Source organism: Pezoporus wallicus, unplaced genomic scaffold, assembly GCF_028554395.1.
Source record: "Pezoporus wallicus isolate ANWC-B61680 ecotype Strahan unplaced genomic scaffold, APGP_CSIRO_Pwel_v1 scaffold_7107, whole genome shotgun sequence".
Lineage (NCBI taxonomy): Eukaryota > Metazoa > Chordata > Aves > Psittaciformes > Psittacidae > Pezoporus > Pezoporus wallicus.
In genome coordinates this window covers 3,655,555-3,678,884 of record NW_026642114.1, presented here as the reverse complement: position 1 = coordinate 3,678,884, position 23,330 = coordinate 3,655,555, and the positions used below count along the sequence as shown (strand labels likewise).

At 40.6% G+C, this 23,330-nt stretch overlaps 1 protein-coding gene across 11 annotated transcripts in view; it reads right to left on the bottom strand.

Moving 5' to 3' along the window:
- RC3H1 (ring finger and CCCH-type domains 1) overlaps positions 1 to 23,330 on the bottom strand; it is an 80,629-nt gene that overhangs the window by 39,935 nt on the left and 17,364 nt on the right. For 10 of the 11 annotated variants that reach the window (XM_057427147.1, XM_057427148.1, XM_057427138.1 and 7 more), the window contains exons 2-6: positions 11,914 to 12,280; positions 3,446 to 3,566; positions 1,886 to 2,125; positions 1,296 to 1,471; positions 248 to 448 (exon numbers count right to left, since the gene is read on the bottom strand). In XM_057427147.1, the coding sequence (XP_057283130.1) occupies positions 248 to 448; positions 1,296 to 1,471; positions 1,886 to 2,125; positions 3,446 to 3,566; positions 11,914 to 12,144 (969 nt within the window). In that variant the 5' untranslated portion in view covers positions 12,145 to 12,280. Of the gene's footprint in view, positions 1 to 247; positions 449 to 1,295; positions 1,472 to 1,885; positions 2,126 to 3,445; positions 3,567 to 11,913; positions 12,281 to 15,495; positions 15,577 to 23,330 lie in introns of all 11 variants that reach the window. The other variant, XM_057427139.1, reaches the window with a different exon arrangement.

Sequence of the window (23,330 nt, the reverse complement as noted above, 5' to 3'; positions counted from 1 at the left end):
CTAACCTTTATGGCTTCCTATGTGCAGAAAGTGGTAACGTTGAAAGAGGTGGCAGGACAGCAGAAGAAATGAGATTACAAATATATATGCTAGTTACTTCAAAACCTGGTATGGCTGAAATAAGAGGGCAAATTATTAATAGGTAAGGCAAGTACACATGTAGCGTGGATTTACAGATTGTGCCCAAGCATTTACATCTACAACAGCTGCAAACAAGTTAGACTGGGCTGATTTTAGGTGGCTTTACCTTGTCAATGATAGACTGCATGTGGGATTTGTGAGACTGGTCTCCGTATAACAGTGAGGACCACTGATCTGGTGCAATGCGTAAACCTGCTTCCATGGCTATTTGAACTATCTGGGAATCATGTTCCCTTCTCAGAGCTTCGTAAGTCCGAAATTCCTCCTTCAGTTGCATCAGGGAGGAATCCTCATCTCGTTTTGTCACCTAGTGGGAAGAAACAAGCCAAATACAAATACGATTAAGCAGGATAATCCAGAGATTATGTATGCAGAGATTATGTAAAGTCCAAAGCATGGGAAATCTTCAGTCAGCAAGTTCTTTCTCCCGCAAACTAAACCGAACTATGACACTATGCAGTGAATGCTAGTTGCTACTAAAATTCCTTCTTCATAAACCAAAACCTCTATGAAATGGATACCAAACATAATTTACTGAAACCCTGACCCTGACACTGGTTGAAGTGTCACACTTCCTAAATGACTTGACAGTATCCACACTTTACTTCTCCAGTCAAGGTATTTTGTTTGTATTGCAGAATTTTATTTGAGGGTACAATCAGCAGCAACAAAGCATTTTTCTCCTTGTTTAGCGAAAAGTGCACAACATTTAAACTGAGCATTAAGCAGCTTATATTCTCTTTATACAACTCTGATATCCAAGAACCTCTTATTTCTTTGTTTCTAACTACATCACCACTCAACAGAACCAGGGATTTTCCAGCTTTACACCTCTTCTAGAGAGACAGTTATGTTGACTTACATACAGTGTTGGTTATCTATTATGTGCGTCTATTAAACTTGGACAGTCAAGCTTTACAGTCTGAAGCTGCTATTTCAGCTTACATAGCTATTATAGCTGTACAACAAAGAACTGAATGACAAAGAGCAGCTGTATCTCCAAAGAAGTCCCCATCTGGTATTTAATGATTAATACTTTCTGTAACTACGCATATTTTTAGGTACATTTAATGTTACAGGACAATGAAAATTGAGACTGAAAAACAACAGTTTCCACAGCATTATGAAATCTCCAAGCAGAATCATCTTCATACCTTGAAGCATGAGGCTCTGTAAAGAAGCTGGACAACATGCCCAATGCTAGTTTTAGAAGCCTGAGGAAATCGCGGCTCTAGCCTCTGAACCACAAAGAGAACCAAGACCTTCCGTGATAAAGCAGATCCATCTTCCAGAGCCAGGAGAACTAGCTTTAAAGCCTCCTCTTGCATTGCTGGTGGGGAAGGGGAGATGTAAAGAAAAAGACACAAAGGATAAGAGAAGACCAAGAAAGATTTCTGCACAGTTGTCTCCCTACAAGTGGGACACCAGCTATAAATGAAGGAAGCCATGTCCAGTCTTTTCTAGTAACCTTGTTTTTCCAGAAGGGTCTTATTCGTCAAAGAACAATAAGCAAGAAACTGCTTTCCATTTTATCTTATCACTAGAATAATGCTTCATAAAATACTTGCAAAAGAACTAAAAATACAAGAAAGTCTATGACAGCAGCCCAAGAGATACATCATTAATTCTGAAGGCCTACTATTAAAAAAATTAAGCCACTGACTAATCAAATCACTCAGGAATTTGACACCCATTTATCAATCCTCAATTCTAAATCGCTTCTAGCATAGAAGTAGTTACCTACCTGGTCCAAGGAATTGGCACCCTCTGGCTCTCACTGCAGCCCAGAGGTTGGAAGAGAGCTGCTGAGGATTTTGATGCTGAAGAATGAGCTCTGTGACTGTTCTTTCACCAAGTGACCGTGCTGCACGCATAGCTCTGATTCGCCCTTCTTCCTCCACTAGCTGGCAATGAACTAATGTCACAAGTTTCCTTTGCATGGGACGACTTAGCACACTCTGAGTAGTACTGTTAAGACCCACACCTTGAAACAAAGTGAAGCAGAAAAAGGTAATAATTAACTACCTCATATCTCCTCTTATTGCGCCAGTCTTCAACCATTGTCCTGTAGATGCACAAACCTAGTTCTCCTTTAATAAAGTCCACTTTATTAAATGGAACATTAGAGAAGCCATTTCAGAAGTTCATTTTTGTCTTTTTTATTTTACTCAACATTAAAAGCAAACAGTTCCTGGGAGTTGGCTTTCCCACAGGTTTAAGGTTCTGTCATTCACTGATTTGGCTTCCTCAGAAAGTGCAGCCTCCAATGAATTCTTTCCCCATTTTTGGCAGTCCGTCTTGCACCCTTCCATACGGATTTCCCAGGTGTCATCTCAGTCCTTCCCTATATTCATGAGCTTCACAGATGACTGCTTTCTTTGACATTTGTCTGTTTTCACAAGACAGTTTGTTGTCTGTATTTGGTACCTCCACTGCTTTGGCCAAGCCAAACTGAGCATGCATGCGAGTTCAAATTGATCTAGGTGATGATTAATTATGTGCAAAACCTGTGCTTCTCAACCATGCTGGAAGCCACTAAACCAGGTTAAAGAACAAGTGACTCACTAGACATATGGCTGTCATACTGAGTTCATTCAATAGCACAGAGCTCGTTTGTTGGACCATTTCTACTCAGAGTGATACTGCGGTCATGCTGTACTGGTTGGAAAAAGCTTGAGACAGTTTTTTGTAAAAATTCATTTTTGAAAACCTGACACCCATGATGCTCATCTCTACTACTTGGGTTGACAGATCTTCTACGTCCACCATATGCAATATAGATGAAATCCATACTCTTGAACCCAGCACAGTTTTGCTGAATTACAATTACTCATATTGACTCAGCTCTTGCATGGATCTTGAATAAAAAGATTATTACTTATTTCTCTTCTATATCCTATATGCAGTAATTTTCTTGTTTCTGTTTAATCCTCCTCTACAAACAAATTTCATTGCTACAGTTATCTCAAAGCAAAGGAGACCACAAAAAAAATAATGACTTTTACTTACTCTACAGAGGTCAACTCAGTTTACAAAGTTTGTCTCAACTTACTACAGCACAGCCAAATATCTCTGCCTAACACCTCAGCCTTTCCTCAGTATTAATTTTGACATGACACCTTTAAATTCCATGATCCCCATTCCCCTCTGTTGTGAAAACATAATCTTAATGCTTAAGAAATTTGTTTCAATTTATTTTTAAACTAGGTTTATAACCAGTTTACAAACAGACTAATAATGTGGCTAGTTTGTTTTGCATCTTGTTTCCAGCTTTCATTTTCAAATGAAACAATGCAGGAACTACCTCTTGCGCTGCTGAGTGGTTTGAGGTACAGTGCCAGTTCTTCCACACATTTCTTGCCCTCCTCATAATGCTTGGTATCTTCAGCTCCACTACATAAAGTAATTGGCTGCTGCTCAGGAACCTGAAAAGAGATGCATGCACATCTACAATGAATATGTGTAAATGGCAGTCTTATTTACAAACACTTGTTAATATCAAGCATTTTTTGTTTTGTTCCCCATCTGTATTTTTTACATATCAGTAAGCACTGTTTCAGCTTGATCAATGAACAAATTAACAAAAAAACCCAAACAAACCAGTGAAAATGAAGACAAAAGAATTTACGTTTAGTAGACTTTTTATGTAGTGGCTGACAGGAACTAGAAGCAGAAGACTCATTCCTCAATAAAAAAACTACACAAGAAACGCTGCATTTCCTTTAACAACAAACTTTGACTGAAGTAACATACATATTGAGGCATCCCCAAAGCTGGCTGGCCAAAACCAACCAACCTAAAAAATAAAAATAAAAATATTCAGACAAAATCAGATGAATCCTGGTTCGACCAAGTTACAGTTACATTCTTTGGTGGTTTTGGTTTTGTTCGCTTTGCACTGATTTGTTTGGTTTTCTGCTTGGTTTGGGTTTGTGTGAGTGTTGATGGGGTTTGGTGGTTTTTTTTGAGTTGTTTATTTTTGGGGTGGGGGGAGGGAAGGGGTTGCTGGCATTTGCTTCTTCATCCAAGCATTCCTCAGAAATCAGGATTTTTCAAAGGGTCATTGGACCACCCTTCCCCACCAGTTACTTTTTTTTTTTCCTTCTCATTAAATTCTTGAAGCTTTAAACAAACTTACTGGGTGCAGTATAGCACTGTACTAATGTTTCTCAACATCACTATTCAGCAAGCAACTCAATAAATGAGAATAGAGAACTGGATGTTCTTAGAAGACTAAACACTGGCACCTTTTGCATATGCTGATGAAGTGCAAACAAATCTCAGACTTCAACTTCTATTTTCAAGTCAATCGCTATCCCACTGCTTACAGGGACCAACCCAGGCCCTCAATCTAAAAGCACAAGCCTTTAATGCTTGAGTTAAAGACAGCTACAAACCCACTAACCTTTACGTGCAATGCAGCCATGTGTAGAGTATTATGATGGCAGCAGCAAATACAAGCAGTGAATATATATAACATTTATACATACACACACATACATACATGGTTGACATCATCAGTGTGGACAGGAGCTTTCCTAACAATATTAATAGAAAGTAAACTTTCAATCGTGATCACACTTGTACAATGTGACACACTTAGACAACTGTGAATGCCTAGTTGCTCATGTGACACACACTGCAAAATAAAATTACTAGCTGCATAACTCTTATTTTTACAGGTGACAAAAAAAAAACCAAACCAACACCACAAAAAAAAAACCCACAAAACCAGTCTCTGAGCATAAGATAATCAGCTACAACTAAGAGAGTTGATACCACTCCAAAACTAACATAACCAAGATAGTCTGTATCAGCCATTGCCCCTTTTACTCCTATTAAAGGTGAACAAAAACCTAGTTTAACCACATCAAGCTGGCAAGGTTAGCCTGGATGCTTTTGCAGACTGCAGTTAGCTCGTGAAGTTCTGGGGGTTTCTTAGTTTTGTTTTAATTTGGGGGAGGGAGTGGTGTTTTTTCTGGGTTAGGTTTTGCTGAGTTTTGTTTATCTGTAAGCAAGACTTCAGGAAAAGGAGATTTTGCAACTGTATCTTACAGTGGTCATCCATAACTGTTGCAACTGGACTGGTTTCTTGGGGCTTGGGAAACAAAAATGAACCCCTTCAATATTTGCTTTCATGTTAAAAGAACAGTCTGCCTCCTTTTCAAAGCCACTGCCACTTTAGCAGTCTGCTTCTGTCTGGCAAGTTATACAAGCAGAACTGGCCTACTGATCAAACAACGCACATCTCATGCATTTGTGCTGAGACAGACACTACACAGTCTCTGCTCTATTTACTGCTGTAATTTATTTTGTGCAAATTTCTATTTTCTCCTGCAAGCATTCAATCTGGCATCAGTGACAACCCAAAATACAACTACAAAGTTGCAACGCTCAGCATATAAAGAGGGCTTTGAGCAGACATGGGACAGGAAGCTGTGCTCAAGCCCTGGATTTTGATCTTGAATTAAGGTAGGTTTAGAACACATTCACAGCAGCAGTTTGGAATGCCATACACAGCACAACTCCACCAGCAAGACACAAGGACTGTCTAAGCAGCTAACAGAAAGCTTCACCCTCCCCCAAGAAAAAGCTGGCAGAGGAAATATTCCAAGAGTTAAGCTATTCAACACCGTCTCTGCATATCACTCCCATTTCTTCTCTTTGCAAGAGAGGCTTCAGTGTAAAAATATGACTTGCACAACAGTACTGTTTGCAAAATGAGCCCAAAAGAGATTAGAGTTTATCTTAAGCTGGAGCAAGTGAAGTACTGAACAATAAAACAAGATGCTTATTTTGTGGTTTCAGGAGTCTTCAGGAGAAGAGAATGTATTTTGCCCTACCCACACTTTATCTTCATTCACGTGAAACATCTCATTTGACCTTTTGCTGGTTCAACAGAATATGCACTTCCAAGATTTTTTAAAGTATTTTAAGGTTAGACTGATTAAAAAGCCAACATCTACCAACAGAAAAATGGTAAAGACATGATTCATAAAAGTCACAAGAGATCTGTATTTTAATTTTGGCTCTGTCACTGAATTGCTGAAGGACAACTGAGAAACAATTCAACTCCAAAAACTTTCATTTTCCCTTCCTTCACAAAATATCCTTGTGACCCTATGGTCACTTCTATCTATTTACACCATCACTTCACAGCCTCAAAACAGATGCCCTGCAGAGTGAATTCATTATTTTCATCCTCATTCAATATTCCATTCTCTCAGACACCACACCCTTTTATCACAGTCTTCACTGCAAACGTATTTATAGAACATAGTACCTCCCAAGGGGAGCTAGAACAAGACAGGGAAAATAATCTCAGAAGTTTAATTACTTCAAATTTGTGATGGTTTTGCATACATCTGCCTTGGCATGACTACAAGTATCCTGTCAGTGGAATGCTGCCCATCAGCATGACTGACTACTCGTGGCTGTGGGAAGAGGCAGGTTATGACGGCATGAGGAAGGGGACCGGAAAAGAATACTAAAGCATCATCTCATACCAGGCAGTGATTTTGAATTGGCAATTTAAACATAATTTGATGTAGAATGCCAGCTTGAGTTATCACTAATTGCCATTAGACATTTAATTGCACAGAGTGAGAAAATGTTAAAACAGACCAAACCCCTTTTTGTCTGGCTTGAAAACTGTTCTCCCTAATATTTCCTTCCCACCCACAGATGATTTGCTTCCTGGCAAAACAAAACAAAAACACCAAACCCAAATCCAAAACAAACAAATCAAACCCAAACCAACAAAAAAAACCTACAAACCAACCCTAAAGCCTACTGTCTTCAGTTCCTCAGAAGCCTGCACCAAGAGCAGCTTATTTACATGCAATTCCTCTTTTGTGGCAACTCATTTCACCAAAAGTTACACTAAAAAAAAATTACCAAACATGCTCTCTGCAACTGTAATCTTTCCCTTCTGAAAAGGCTATGAGCTAAGACCAATCCACCCATTATCTCATGAGATACATGATTCCATTGCCTAATGCCTAGAATTTTATTTAGCACATTGTCGTGGTTTAAACCCAGTCAGGTAACTCGTTCACTCACTTCCCCCCACTTCTTTCCCTCCCCCTGCTCCCAGAGGGACGGAGAGGAGAATTGAAAAGAATGCAACTCCCACGGGTTGAGACAAGAATAGTTTAGTAACTAAGGTATAACACAGATCACTACTGCTACCATCAATGATAATAATGATAAAGGAAATAGCAAGGGAAGAGAATACAACACCTCACCACCAGCCGACCGATAACTCGCCCCCCCAGCCCAACCAAGTTCTGACCGATACCTCCTCCAACCCCACAGTCTCCCAGCCCTTCCGGCTCACTCCCAGTTACCTCCTGGGCATGACGTGCAGTGGTATGGAATACCTCTTTGGTCAGTTTGGCTTAGGTGCCCTGTCTCTGTTTCCTCCCGGCTTCCTCTCCTCCCTGGCAGAGCATGAGGCTCACAAAGTCCTTGGCCAAACCAAAACATCGCTATCAGCTCTGTTCCCAGGCCGAAAGTCAAAACACTGCACTGCACCGCACCAGCTACCAAGAAGGAGAAACATGACGGCTACTGCTGAACCCAGGACACACATCCAGCAAAAGACTATAAAATTAAAGCACCGCAGGAATTTTTGCCACTTGTTTGTCACCTGTTTGGAACATGTACGCTGCTGTTTCATGTGTTAAAAAAAAAGAGGAGGGAAGAGGTTAGATGACAGATCCATGATTATGTACCATCAAAACACTGGCCTGCTAAATGTTTAAAATAGTTGTGTATAATGGATGTGGATTACTCAAGTAGTTAAAATTGAAAGCCTAATTCCAATGCAAATTGGCCTGAGGGATTTCTTTATCTAAAAAGTTTAAAAAGCAAGGAAGGTATCCCACAAATGCCTTCCTGCTTTGCGTTCAAGGTCACTGCCCAGAGAAGTCCTGAATGCTCCCTCCCTAGAAGCATTCAAGGCCAGGTTGGTCAGGGCTTTGCACAATCTGATCTAGTGGAAGGTGTCCCTGCCCCTGGCAGGGGGGCTGGAACTAGATGATATGCGCCTCCTTTCCCTCACAATACACTTAGCTCCAGTTCAGGTGCTCAACTATTTCCAGCTCTCCCAGAAATAATAATTTTCATCTTAGGATCCCTCCTCCTCCCTGCCACCATCTAACATGTCTCAACTTACCTAGAGTGGGCTGAATTGCCCAACCACTGCCTTCCAGAATAGACTCTGTAATCACCACTGATGTGCTCCATACTACAGTGGGGGAACTGGAATTTGGTGTCTTTTGCAACAGTTAATTCCCATATCAAGGGGCAACAAGTTCTGCTTTTGGAAACGGGCAGGGAGAGGGTAAACTGAGAAATAACCTGTAGTTCAAGTAAGAAACCAACCATTAAACCAACCAACCATTAAAGTGACAAAACTGACACAGAGAGAGAACACCATTGTCACAGAAATAGGTTACTGCTTTCCCCAGTGAGTATATGACAAATTTAGAATATTTTCCCCAGAAATACAGTCCTGTTTATTTTACACATTGTGCCTACATGAAAGCCAACCAACAAGACTTGCCCTGGAATCCCACAATTGCTGCCAACCACAGCAGAATAGATTTGTTATTTCAAACTGCCTGGTCTCCTCTGCTGATAGCAAAAAAGCATAGCCCTTATAGATGTGTGAACTTCTAAGAAGCCTCCCCAAAGGGAAAAGAACAAACTGTGTTTCCCCTCTCAGTTAAAAGCTTTAATTGTATTATACTGTATTTCATTCTAATATGAAACCTTTTTATCAGAATATATAATTTAAAAAAACAGTATCACACCTCTCCATGGACTCGGGTTAAAATGCACAAGGTTTTGTTGGAGATCAGGGGACATTAATGACACATACACCTTCCTGAAACTAAATCAAGTGAACAAGAGAGTGGGCTTTGTTCTCTGAAGTTGATGATACTACTCATGCTTGGTACGCTGGCTTGCTACTTCCAGATCATTTTTGTTAATTCAGAAAAAGAGAGTCTACCTTCTTAACAGGATGCTCAAAATTTAACTTAAAGTCCTTTTCTTAAAAGAGTAAAAAAAATAAACCAACCAAAAAAAAAAACACAACCACCACCACCACCTTAGGTGAAATTAGAGGAAAACAGTAACTGCTTCCCTTCACAGCAAAGCAGTGTACTTATTTTCTAGTATTCCATAGTCAGTAACAGGTCCCAAAAAGAGAAAGAGAAGAGAAAAGAGGGCGAGTTATACTGGACACTGATTCATTGATATGCTGATTTAAATTAGGAGCTGAGGGAGAGGCGGTGCAAATTTCTCTTAAGGGGAAAGCTTGTCAGTAATAAAAACCCAGCTAAAGTTGATTATCCTTTAGGTAACAGAATGCAGTGAGCAGCATCCATGCAGGAATGAGTAGCAAATGAGGTGGAAGGGAACACTATCTCTTTTGGTGGCATTTGCAGCTTTGAGGTGACCATGAAACAAGGTCCTATGAATCGTCATCACCAAAAAAAATTTAAAAAAGTACAAAAATAATGTCATCAGTTCAAATTCAGAACATGGAACGCTCAAGATTAATATACTACTGCCAAAAAGTCACTCTTCCTTCTTCATATCTCACACACATTATGAATGAGGAAACTGACTGACTAACTAGCACAGTCACAATAAAATTCTCAGTTACCTGTAGGAGACTGTGTGTTTTCCATCTCATTCCAGACAATCTGGTTTTTATGGAAATTTTAATTCAGGCAAAGATCAAGTTAAAGATATCACATAGCTTCTCACCACACCACAACCAAACAAATGCAAGAAGAAAAACACATTTATCATAAATGTGGACACCTGGATATAGCTGGAACTATTCTAGAAACTCCAGAGAGGAAGGACGAAGATATAAGGGAGAAAGAAAATGACAGTATTTATTTACAGCACCACCCAAACATTTCACAGTGCTTGGAAGCTCTTCAAAGATGGTGGCATACGTGTATCACAGACATGGAAGCACACAGTCTCATTGCCTTCTCCTGCAGAGCAGGATGAGTCACTTGGCACAGCCAGAAACATAACTCAATTTTAAAACTTCAAAAAGAGCTTCTGTGCCACAAAAGACCGACAACAAATTAGCCATATTACTTGATAAACTAAATGGAAAAAGAAGTGGCAAAAGCACATCCGGATCTCTAGGTCCCACTACCTGCATCGTAACAATCCTTCTTTCCTCCCCAACTTTTAATATTCCTCCACAACATAGCTCCTCCTTTTTCATTAACTATGGATCTCATTAAATTTTCTGCTTCCTTCAACTGTGCTGAGCCCAGACACAGAAGCAGAACAGAATAAAACAGTAATTCCTCTATGATAACCATATTCCATCTACAGCCTTGTTCCTCACCCATAAGTTAGACATGATTGTACCTCCTCTCCCCAAGTCCACAATCCTGTCAAGCCCTGGGAGGCATGGGTCACAGGAAACTACCAGTGATCTAACCATGATAAGCTTACATAAATTTAAGTCGCTGCAACTGAACAGGGTGATCCTGCTTTCCACATCCCTAGCCCATTCCTCAGGCTGCCATTAGTACCAATGCCATTGTTGTACTCATTCCTATCAGATCACCAGTTCAGCTGACCTCACAAGTACCTGTTCCAGCAGAAAGGGGCAACTCTGTCTCATGCAGACTTCCCCCGTTCACCTATGTGGATTTAGAGTAGCATGTCACATCAGTCAGTGGCATTTCCAGAGCACAGTTTCAAATTAAATATAAAGCAGTATAAAGGCTGCTACCAGAGGGGTCTATCCCACTTCCCTTACATCCGGGTTTGGCTGAGACAGTTAATTTTCTGCCTAGTAGCTGGTGCACCGTTGTGTTTTGACTTCAGTGTGACAGTAATGCTGATAACACACCAATGTTTTAGTTGTTGCGAAGTAGTGCTCACCCTGATCAAAAGCTTCAGCCTCTCATGCTGTGCCAATGAGGAGGGACACAAGAAGCTGGGAGGGAGCAGAGACAGGACACCTGACCGAAACTAGCCAAAGGGGTATTCCACACCGCAGCATGTTATGCTCAGTATATAACCTGAGGGGTTACCCAGAAGGGGCTGACTGCTGCTTGGGAACTGGCTGGGTATCACTCAGAAGGTGGTGAGCAATTGTACTGTGCATCACTTGTCTTTTTGGGGGGGTTTATTCCTCTATTTCCTATTATTATATTTTACTTTATTTCAATTGTTAAAAGGTTCCTAACTGGACCCAAAAATTTTTACCTTTTCTCCAATTCTCCTGCCCATCCCCAGTGAGCAAGCAGCTGTGTGGTATTTACTGCTCGCTGGGGTTAAACTACATCGCCTTCCTCTCCTCTCCTGCTTTTGGAACTTTGGTAGCAAGCTGGTAGGGTGAATGTGGTAAAGCAAGTAACCTACCACAGAAGAATCACTTCCCACCAGATATGCTCACTGATCCAGTTCACCCTTTTGTCAGAGCATGGCTAGATATGTGTTAGAGAAGTGAACACAAACAAACTTATTCTGGTGACAGCTCACAGTTACACTAAATTTAATACAAAATCACAGTCAGCAACCACTAGAATCAAGATATGAACTGTTGTTTGAGGCATCTTCACTACAGCGTGTCAAAAGGTCTAAAACATGCATTTGTCAAAATTCACAAAAAGATGCCTACCCTACATACTATTAACACAGTCATATTTTTTTATTCATGACCTCTTAAAAGAAAGAAGGAAAACACCACAGAAAGATTTAAAAAGGCACTTTTACCTGAGCACCCACTAGCTGCAGCAAGGCTGAGTTCACAGGAAGGAGTTCAATGTCTGTATTGATAGTGGTCTGGTCAAAAGGGCATGCCTTACGGTGGAGCTTGTTGAGGCACATCTTGCAGACAGTGTGGCCACAACCCAAGCTGATAGGCTTTCGGATTGTTTCATCGAAAGTCTGTGTGCAAATTGGGCAGGAGAGAAAATCCGTCCATTGTGGAGCTTGTACAGGCATTGTTTCAGGAGTTAATTGACAAGACAAAAATCTAAAGCACAGATTCCACTGGAATCAAAATGTTTGAAAAAAAGTCTGTTTGTTTTTAAATATCTTCTGTAAGTACAGACAGTCAGCACATAGTGTGAAACATAACCTAAAAGAAAACAAAAACAGAAGTTAGTGTTCTCTACTGGAACAGGCATATGAAAACTTTTGTGCTAGGTAAATACCACTAGTAGAGGTGTAACTAAACGAGGAGTAACTACACGAGGAGGGTAGCCCTGACATTACATAGAGGACTGAGTCATGACAGCTGGTCTCTACCATGTAAAAGTCACTTAAAACCATTTCTGTTGTTATGCAGCTAAAAATATAATAAAATCAAGATAGTTACCTTTCTCACTGAAGACTAATTTAGCTTTTTATTTTAATGGTCCACTTTTTCATTACAAATGAGTCAATTAGCACCAACTACATTTAAATAAAAAGACAATTTTTGAAGGGCTGTTGTGCTTACTCCACTAAAACTTTTTTTTTTACAGTATTAATTGCAAACGTTAAATATTTTTGCATAGACAAGGCCTCATACAAAACCTGTATCACAAGCACGTCTTCTTCCAAGTTCAGTGGACTATGGGTTGATACACAATGACTACACAGAAACATCTGAGCTGCCACAGCCTCAAGAAAAAAAATGGACGAATGGCTCAGGGTACAGTCAGACACTGCATGCAATACAGCTCTTGCACATTGCTAAGTAATACTACACACCCGTATTACAGCACCTTCACACAAGCTGATCTGTACAGAGCTGCATGGTACCATGCAAACTTATCCAGTCACATCTCAGCCTGGGAAACTCTGTGCATTACTGGGCATAGTTTAGCATTTATAACTTGCCTCCAGCCTGCCTACCAAGCAGCTCCATCCTTTAAAAGCAGGAAAAAAACTTCTAGAAGTCAATTTGGACTGGAAGAGTGCCAACTGTTTCTCAAGGACCCTTTTCTAACCCCGATTTGTATCATTCATTGCCTACCTAGAGGTTATATTGACAGAGAAGGTAACATCTTTAATGCATTGAGAAATTACAATGAAAGACCTCAACAGAGGGCAACCTGAGAGGTCTTTGTTACTTGGCACTGTCCTGGGTTCAGCAGTAGCAGTCATTTTTCTCCTCCTTGGTAGCTGGTGTAGTGCAGTGTTTTGACTTTCAGCTCGGGAACAGAGCTGATAGCGATGTTTTGGTTTGGCCAAGGACTTTGTGAGCCTCATGCTCTGCCAGGGAGGAGGGGAAGCCAGGAGGAAGCAGAGACAGGACACCTGACCCAAACTGACCAAAGAGGTATTCCATACCACAGCATGTCATGCCCAGGATGTAACTGGGAGTGAGCCGGAAGGGCTGGGAGACTGCAGGGTTGGAGGAGGTATCGTCGGAGCTTGGTCGGGCTTGGGGGGCGAGTTATCGGTCAGCTGGTGCTGAGGTGTTGTATTCTCTTCCCTGGTTATTTCCTTTATCATTATTATCATTGATGGTAGCAGTAGTGATTTGTGTTATACCTTAGTTACTAAACTGTTCTTATCTCAACCCGTGGGAGTTGCATTCTTTTCGATTCTCCTCTCCGTCCCTCTGGGAGCAGGGGGAGGGCAAGAAAGGGGGGGAAGTGAGTGAATGAATTACCTGACTGGGTTTAAACCATGACAGGCACTTTTGAATCAAAATGCTACAAGGATTGAATATTATTAATTATAAGGGAATGGAAAGTAAGACATCCTTCTGGAACCAAGAAAAATAAGAGTAGACAGATGAAGTGATATGAAAAGAAATTATCAAAAGGAAAACTGCCAATAAAAGAAGGATTTCTGATGTCTGCCTTACTTTCTATCACCAGGGAAGTTAGCAAAAACATAAAGCAGGTCACTGATTTGCTACCAAACAGATTTTCCTAAATCAAGCAGCAAAACAACAACAAATGAACACCCCAACCACCCAGGTATGTTTCTCTTGCCCACACACCACTGACTCAGGTTTTATACAAAGGAGTACGCACTTGCTTGCTAGTATCTGTTCAGATATAGCAGCATATAGCATATATAGTTCTTTTATAAGCAAAGCAGCAACCTTTTATCAAATCTTAGCTTAAAAAAAAAAAACCTAAAAAAAACCCAAAACAAAAAACAAACCAAAAAAAAAAAAAACAAAAAAAAAAAAAAACCAAACCGCCATCACCACAATTCTAAGCATAGGCAAAGAGAGAAATTTCAGGTTAGAACTTGTGCAATTCAGAATCAAAATATTTTAAAAAAACAACAAAAAAAGTAATGCTAAACCAGCATCTCTGAACAGCCTCAGGATTTTGTGCTAGAATTTAGCGCAATGTCATTCATCATTTTGCCAAGGCAAACAATGAAGAGTTATTAGTTAAACTTTTAGCCACATTTCATCAACAAAATATTAAAGCTTAGTTCTAAAGCTAATGAAAAAAAAATCACTTCTATCTTAAAATGCAGTGTACAATACCACACAGCCACTGTTTATTAGCCCACAAGGAATCAATAAGAAATCAATACCACCCAGACAGGGTGGTACTGAGAAAGAGGCAATGCACGTGGTTAACAAACACCACTGTTACATAACTGGAAGATCTGCCAAGGTTGTTCAGGGTTGCCTGCTCCCCCCCCCCGCATTACCTCTGTAACAGCAAATCAGTATTTTTCTTTTGTCTTGTCAGCAGACAGCCAAATAATTCCCATTACTACTGTATCATCATAACCCAAATGAAAACATTTACATTTACAATTGTAAGTTACTTAACTGAACTAATTTCTTACAACACCCAGGAAACATGTTTCCAAGCCTTCCCACCTCTCCGTGCTCCCTTTGTGTATTTTTTACATAAACCTCTGTATCAAGTATTCCAGCTAGAATCATTCTTTGTAAACCAAATCTGTAACAGAAATAACCTTGAAACACCACAAACTGCAAAGAGCAGCTACACAGCTTGATAAATCTAGTGTATGTATTGCTGCGCTACGAAATACCATTTGAGGTTCAAAAATTAAGACCTGAATCATACTGCTTCCTTCCTACCACATCATTATTAAAATGTCTATGAACAATTTCCCAGATTCATCTGCAATTCAGGAATAATTTGAAGCACTGATTATTAACCAACTGTTAAGGAAAAGAACAGTTTCTTACTAACTGAGGAAATTTAAAACCAGAAACTAACATGGAGCTATGCCATCAACACTAAAAAGCAGATATGGGCACAGAGACTCCCCATCACAAGCTCTGGAAAAAAGGAGCTGAACTCAACTTAACTAGTTTAAAAACCCACACCACCACAAAGACAGACACATTGTTCCTACCAGTACCTCTGGCCACTCCAGACAACTGGCATACCCAAATATGTCAAACTTGCTTGCAATCTCAACAGCTGTAAGAGAAGTCTGGAGAGTCGGGGGAGGGAGGGACAGAGTAATTAGCAGCATTGCTGATCCCTTACCAAGGTAGGTCTCAAAAGGCTGGAGAACAATGGAAGTAAAGCTTACACACAAGCACAACTCTCAGAAGGGTCTTAATGAGCCTCAGGCCTTGTACCTAACTACCAGAATAGACTGGCACATAACACACGAATAGAAACCCAACGACTGTGGATATGTGATCACCAGAAAGGCATGTTTCACCAGGGGGTGACAGCTCCCCCTGATCTGTGATAGATCTCTCTCCTACCCCTCATTTCACAAGACCCTGCAGTGCTTGTGGACAACTGCTGTCTAAATACCAGAGGAAGGCCGAAGATAGCACTGACAATAGAAAATACAGCTGGGAGAACCTCAGGAAATCATTTAATTCAGTACAGTCTAACTGCTGGAACAGATGGCTAACTGGCCTGATCCAGCCAACCTTTTCCCTAGAGGAGAAAAGAATATCTGTTTGAGCAACAAACTCTGCTCTGCTAATAAATCTCCCAGGCAGATCAGCACAGAACTGTGGAATTCCTCTGGTCCCATGCAAGATGGGAATGGCATCACAGGGACTGCTAGTTAAGCTGCATGGATATCAGCTGGCACCAAGCACTGCTGCCACACCTTTCCACATATTTGGTCCAGTTTTCCTGCTGGATCTTCAGACAAGGCAGCAGTCAAGTGCTATGATACAACACACATCTCTTGCGGGTACAAAGCATACAGACGAGGTATACATTTAAGTAATGAAACTCGGAAAGACGTGTGCCTTTTCACAAGGTTTGTGATTTGCTATGACCTTGGAAATAAGATATCCTCTAGCTTCAGAGACCTACTTTAAACAAGTGAGATTACAAGCACAATAAAATGACGGAAACAAGATAGTTTCATTACCACAGACAGCTACTGGAACCATCATCAGAAAGAGAACACTTCCTCATACAGATAAGGAAAGAAAAGCATATTCACACTTTCAGAGTACAACATTTTTTTTAATGTTTCTCTCCAGCACTATGCCAGAGGTGAGCAAAACACAAAAAATTCAACCATTTAAATAAAACCCCCTTCCCCATAATACTATGGCATTTAGAATCATAAAATAGTTAGGGCTGGAAAGGACCTTAAAATCATGGTCAGCTGTAATGTTTACAATAAGTAAAAAACGACAAGTCAGTTACCTCCCAAATCTGCTTCCTGACAACAGCTACAATTATGCAAGCAGACACTTGATACCTTGGAGGATTTAACACTTGATGTGAAAACACTACCTCTACATTTTCTTTACTGTGAAGACACTATGTTCTTTAGAGGCGTGTACTTTTTTGGACTGCTCACAGAATCATAGAATAGTTAGGGTTGGAAAGGACCTTAAGATCATCTAGTTCCAACCCCCTGCCATGGGCAGGGACACCTCACACTAAACCATATCACCCAAGGCCTTGTTCAACCTGGTCTTGAACACTGCCAGGGATGGAGCATTCATAACCTTCCTGGGCAACCTATTCCAGTACCTCACCACCCTCACAGGAAAGAATTTTTTCCTTATATCCAATCTAAACTTCCCCTGTTTAAGTTTGAACCCGTTACCCCTTGTCCCATCACTGCAGTCCCTAATGAAGAGTCCCTCCCCAGCATCCCTATAGGCCCCCTTCAGAGGTCTCCACGCAGCCTTCTCTTCTCCAGGCTGAACAGCCCCAACTTTCTCAGCCTACCTTTATACAGGAGGTGCTCCAGCCCCCTGATCACCCTCACAGCCATTCTCTGGACTTGTTCCAACAGTTCCATGTCTTTTTTATGTTGAGGACACCAGAACTGCACACAATACTCCAGGTGAAGTCTCATGAGAGCAGAGTAGAGGGGCAGGATCACCTCCTTCGACCTGCTGGTCACGCTCCTTTTGATGCAGCCCAGGATACAGTTGGCTTTCTGGGCTGCAAGCGCACACTGAAACCGCCCCACGTTCATTTTCTCATCAACCAACACCCCCCACGTTCTTCTCCACAGGGCTGCTCTGAATCTCTTCTCTGCCCAACCTGTATCTGTGCCTGGGATTGCTCTGACCCAGGTGTAGGACCTTGCACTTGTCGTGGTTAAACTTCATGAGGTTGGCACTCAATCCCACTGTCTGTATCAGTGACAAAGATGTTGAACAAGACCAGTCCCAACACCGATCCCTGAGGGACACCACTCGTTACTGGTCTCTAGGTGGACATTGAGCCACTGACCACAACACTGTGTGCAGCCATCCAGCCAGTTCTTTATCCACCAAGTGGTCCATCTATCAAATTGATGTCTCTTCAATTTAGAGACAAGGATGTCGTGTGGGATAGTGTCAAATGCTTTGAACAAGTCCAGGTAGATGATGTCAAGTGCTCTACAGAATTGATGGACACATCACTTCCGTAGCTCCATCACAGAAGGCCACCAAATTGGTCAGGCAGGATTTCCCCTTAGTGAAGGCATGCTGGCTGTCACCAAGCACCTTGTTGTTTTTCATGTGCCTTAGCATGCCTTCCAGGAGAATCTGCTCCAAGATTTTGCCAGGCAGAGGGGCGAGACTGACTGGTCTGTAGTTACCTGCATCATCCATTTTCCCCTTCTTGAAAATACGGGTTATATTTCCCTTTTTCCAGGCATCAGGAACTTAACCCACCCTCTCAATTTGCCAAGTATTTCAGTTAGCTTCCAAACACTTTAAATACATATATATATATATATACATGCACACTCTTCTTTGTGCATGACTGAGAAAAACAGATATGCCAAAACCCAAGAAAACAAACAACCTGAAAAGACACATTTAAAGAACTTAAACTGTAAGAGAAGCAGCTGCATTGAAGAATGAAGACGCCCCAAGACACAGACCTTGAATATTACACTGGGACCAGAGACAGACTTATTTTGTTATTTCTGAGTTTGGAAATATAAAATACCTGTATGTAAGTCTCCTCCTGCTTAGCTCTGCATAAGCTGTTTCTATCCACAGCTAGAATCACCTAGGAAGATTTCTCCTCTCTTCTGGCCCTTCCCCCCAAATCCTTGAAATTCCATCCTTCAACCCAGACTGGAAATGTCACACTGTAATCAGACCAGCTACTCATCTCCTTTGGGACCTTGCCAGTGCTTCAAAGAAAGACAGGATCATTCTATAAACTTCTGAGATAACTGCTTAACACTTTATCACATTCCTTACTCTGCCAGACTAAAACAGAGGGGTAATGCACTCTCCTGTCCAAGCTGTGTTATGCCCATGATGGCCAGAGCTTTTCACATGTAGCTAGAAAGCTTTGCAGATTCAACTTTCAAGAACAAGATGTTTTTAAAATGTAGAACATGTTGTACCAACATCCACTGGCATCAAATTTCACACACAATGACATACAGGAAAACTCTTCTGCTTTCAGTTAAAATTCAACCCCTTTAAATTAGTTGCACTCTCCGAGTCCTTCAGTACAAGTACTAAGTATATAGTGACTTCTCTCACAAACATGTTATTTGGATCTAATGTGTACCAGCACAGCTGTATCACGTGCCACTTCGTCATGCACAACTTAACACTGATCTTTCCCAGCAGCAGTGCACAGTAAGTCATGTTACAGTTTAAGGCAGATGACTCAGCACACCTACGGGGCACCCTCTGTTCAGTTTCTGCTGTTTCAGTACATACTGCTCATAGGAGCATTGTCTGCTCCAGTGTTTTTACATTTCTCTCTCCAGCATTTCACTAACCTTTTCTTACCCAGGCAATATTATAATCATCTTGACATTTGAAGATCAAAATTCTGAATAATAGCGTTTTTATTCTCTGCTTTTATTTTAGTCCTGAAGCTGTTGCATTTTTGCTGAGTCTTACTCAGAAACAAAACGAGCAGAACTTCCTGTGGCAGTTAACAGTGAACTTATAAATAAGCCTATTTAGTGCAAAGCTTAACACTGTCACAGCTCCTCACTGCCAAAACAAACTCAGGCTTGCCAACTGATCTACTCATGCAAATATGGCTTTCAGCTAATCTATAATCTAATAAAAAAAAATACCATGTTTAAAATTCTTCTAAAGACTCTTACTCCTTGGTAGTAACATACATATTTCTGAGGAAAAGTAACCTAGCCAAAGATGTAGTTCTCTCTCCTGGGAGACTTGTTCTATAATATGTTAACGACTTCAAAAACCTGACAGTCAAGATTAAAAATAAACCAACAACCTAAACAAAATTAGTAATAGCAAAACAATTCATAATTAATAAGGATCACCAGATGCTCACAGTACAAACCTAACCAAAACCTGGAAACTGAACACCCACCCCCCCCATACTTGCCTAGTGCCAGACATCACCTATTTTCACTACTGCTTCACAGGACCTATTTAAGCAGTAAATTTTCTACTCCAGAGTGTTCTATGTAATAAAGTGTTTCTGAGAACACATAGGTATCTCTTTTTTCTTTTTCCTGAGGAGGAGTGCAGGAACTAATACTTTTCAAAGGCCTGAATTTCATTTTACAGAAGAGCTGACCTGATACCCCATGGGAAAACCCTGACCACCCAAAAGTAATGGGTTGTTTATAGACATTCAACACTTAGTTTGCAAAAGGCATACTAAAGCCACACACACACACAGCCAGCCAGAACTCCACGGTTCACAGAACAGGATCAATCATGCTAGTTGTGTTTTCCATACCCAGTTCCACAGAAAAACCTCTGAAAAAAATAGAGAAAGGCCATGCCTGATCAGAGAAGAGTAGGTAGAGGAAAAAGCTGCTTACCACTGCCCAGAGAGCTCCATGAACAACGCATAGAGTAAGCCCAGTGTAGTCCTTCTGATAGATTGAGATTCCCCTCCCTCCCCCCGCCCTGTTTGCTCGCTGAAACTTTGCTCTACACCAGCAACTGACGGCCAGTGCTTCCTCATTCCTCATCTGCGCATGTCTGCTCACATGAACGCTCCCTCAACACCACTGAACGCTTGCCCAGAAGACAGAGCTCTGTAACAATAGAAATTCCCACCCAACAGCAAATCTTAGAAGTTCGTGTGTAATACATGTTCCCACCCTTCTTCCAAAGACACATAAACACCAGCAGGCTCCAGTGGCAGTTCAGTAAGTCTCTTTTAAAAGAAAAAGGAGAAAATCATGAACACTGTCAAAATTCTGTCCCAAACTCACTGAAGCTCAGTTAAATCAGATTCAAGACTTACTTTCTTTTATCCTCTGTAATTTTTATTTGACTTGTGAAAACAAAGGGAAAAGTTTGCATACTTCCATGCAAAAATATATGGTAGTCTGGAAAGTACGTTAGGAAAATAGGGACAGTTAAGGACAAGATGTTATCCCTCATTTGAAGCTTCCTGGATTTTAACAGGACAAGGGAAACAAACAAAATACCCAACATTAAACAACCAACATCACAACTCTACCAGGGTACCTCTCCAACAGAGGATCTAAAAGCAATGTACAAAGATTTAAGCTTCACAACATCCTGGGAGGCAAGAAATAATATCTTATTACAGAATGGAAAACTGCTGAATTAAATTATTTATCCAGTGTTTCAAGGGGGTGGGGGGAGAGAGAATGAAACCTACTATATCATTTTCTTGACCTCTTATTCTCACTCAACATTCAATCATTGGTTTTACACCATAAAGGTCAGGAATGTTTAAAGACAACACACATGGAGAAGATTAAACCTTCCTACTAACCCCCTCCCCTCCCAGCATACAACCTGCATATGGCTCAAATAGCGTATTTTCAGGGCAGATATACACAACTAACTTCATAATTTCTGGTTGATATTATACATCCCTTACAGCTTATCTAAAAGAAAGGCAAAGTGACCAACTCTTATAGTAAATGGTTTCATGATCTGTTACCTAGGAATGTTTTTTTTCTGCCAATCGTAAGGATTCCCAAGCCCACAGATGATTAAGTCTAGGAAGTTAATAGCAGACAAGCATGTCAAGAACATATTCCTTTCATTCCAAATTAAAAGTTCCTGGATTTGCCAATGCAAGTGACTGCAACAATGATTAAACCACGATGAAAAATCAAGCACAGATCTGATTACTAGAAGAAAGGAAGAAGGCACTTAAAAAATCTGTACCAGTTTTCAGAAGAGAGACTTTAGCTCAACTGGTCAAAAGCTCCAGAGCTATCAATCCTGCCTTCAAGGAGGCAAGCAAATTATTTGCTTTTCCCTGAAGCAGACATATGTCTGAACAGCTGCTTTCTGAACAACCGAATAACCAAAATAATTGCAATAACTACAAGTTTGAAAACTAGAGCTAATAATCAAGCAATTAATATGCCCCTGAAGAAGTAATTGTATTTTGATATTACTGAGTCTGAGGTCTTTCCAAGTAATTGGTGAAGTTAAAGAGGACAATTCCTTATTCATACCAGAAGACCAGAAAAAACAGGTTAGTGCGCCCAGGAGGACTAAAATCTCCAGTGTCAGTTTTTCAGCATTTTTATACAAGTACCTATATTGCAAACAAAACAAAACAAACAAGAAAAAAGGTTTGCTTGGTCGTGCTTACCCTCGTATCACCCCTGAAACAAGCCATATTACAGGACAAACTTGTAAAACTACTCAGATTCAAGGGTACAGACACATTATTTCTCGATGTCAGCTAGAGAAGTCACTACTCTTCCTTAATCATTCCTTTCTAAGATATTCCAGCTGAACCTTTTGCACAGTTGGTTGAAGCTAGCACTTTAGAAACGTGAGTGGACAGCAATTGCACAACCAATACCTCATCTAATTGAAACAGGCCAACAAATCAGTCACATGAACAGCTCACCTAAAATAAAAAACTAAGCAGTTAGCTTCAAGAATAAAAAGCAGCTGAAAATCGGTAGCATTCTAGAGACTGCAAACACTTCAGCTGCATAGGCACAGGTAAAAGAGTATCAACCTTTGAGTCCTAACTTGCTGAAGCAAAGCTTGTTCTTTTCTACACACCTTTTAGTAACCTGAAGTGTCAAAAAGTATCACAGCAGTAATAAGACTGCCATGTGCTACTGACAATAAAGATCAAAATCATCAAGACCAATATCATTCTTTTCCATGCAGGAACAACCTAGTTACCTGGCTACTACTGTTCAGTAGATGAAAAGTAAATTTAGGCAAGGGGTGGGAAAGACCTTGTTGCCCCTGTGATGCCTTTATCGTTTTTCAGACTAAGGTAAGTATACATGAATCATATAGTTAAGACCTAGCACAGTTCAATGAAAGAGAAAGCATAAAAAACCCCAACCTAAAAAAAAAAATATAAAAAAAATAGAAAGTGTTGCCTGCCACCCACTCTCCAATAAGAGCTTCTCTCCCCCAGCTTGATTCAGCAGATATAATTCTGCTTTTGATGTCAGTGACACTACAGCTACACTAACACTATCAATGCAATGTGAAACAATGAGACAGAGAAGAGCAGAATTAAAGTATAGCTGGAGACACTGGCCAAAAACGGTCCAAAAAACCTCTCCCACCTCCAACACAACCTTTAATAGCTCTCTCCTTCTCCACTCCCTAGCTGCCCAGCAAAAAGAAATACTCCCTGAAAAGAAACAAAACATAAAATAATTCTAGAAATTGCCAAAGCTTGTCCTTTTTGAGGGCTTTGTCTGCATGAACACTTTTTTTGTAGTATACTCTGCAAATATTACTGAAACTATTTCTGTGACAGATTTGCAAGGCAAGAATTGAGTAACAGTCTGAACCTCCTCCCTGCCTCCTTCCCATATTT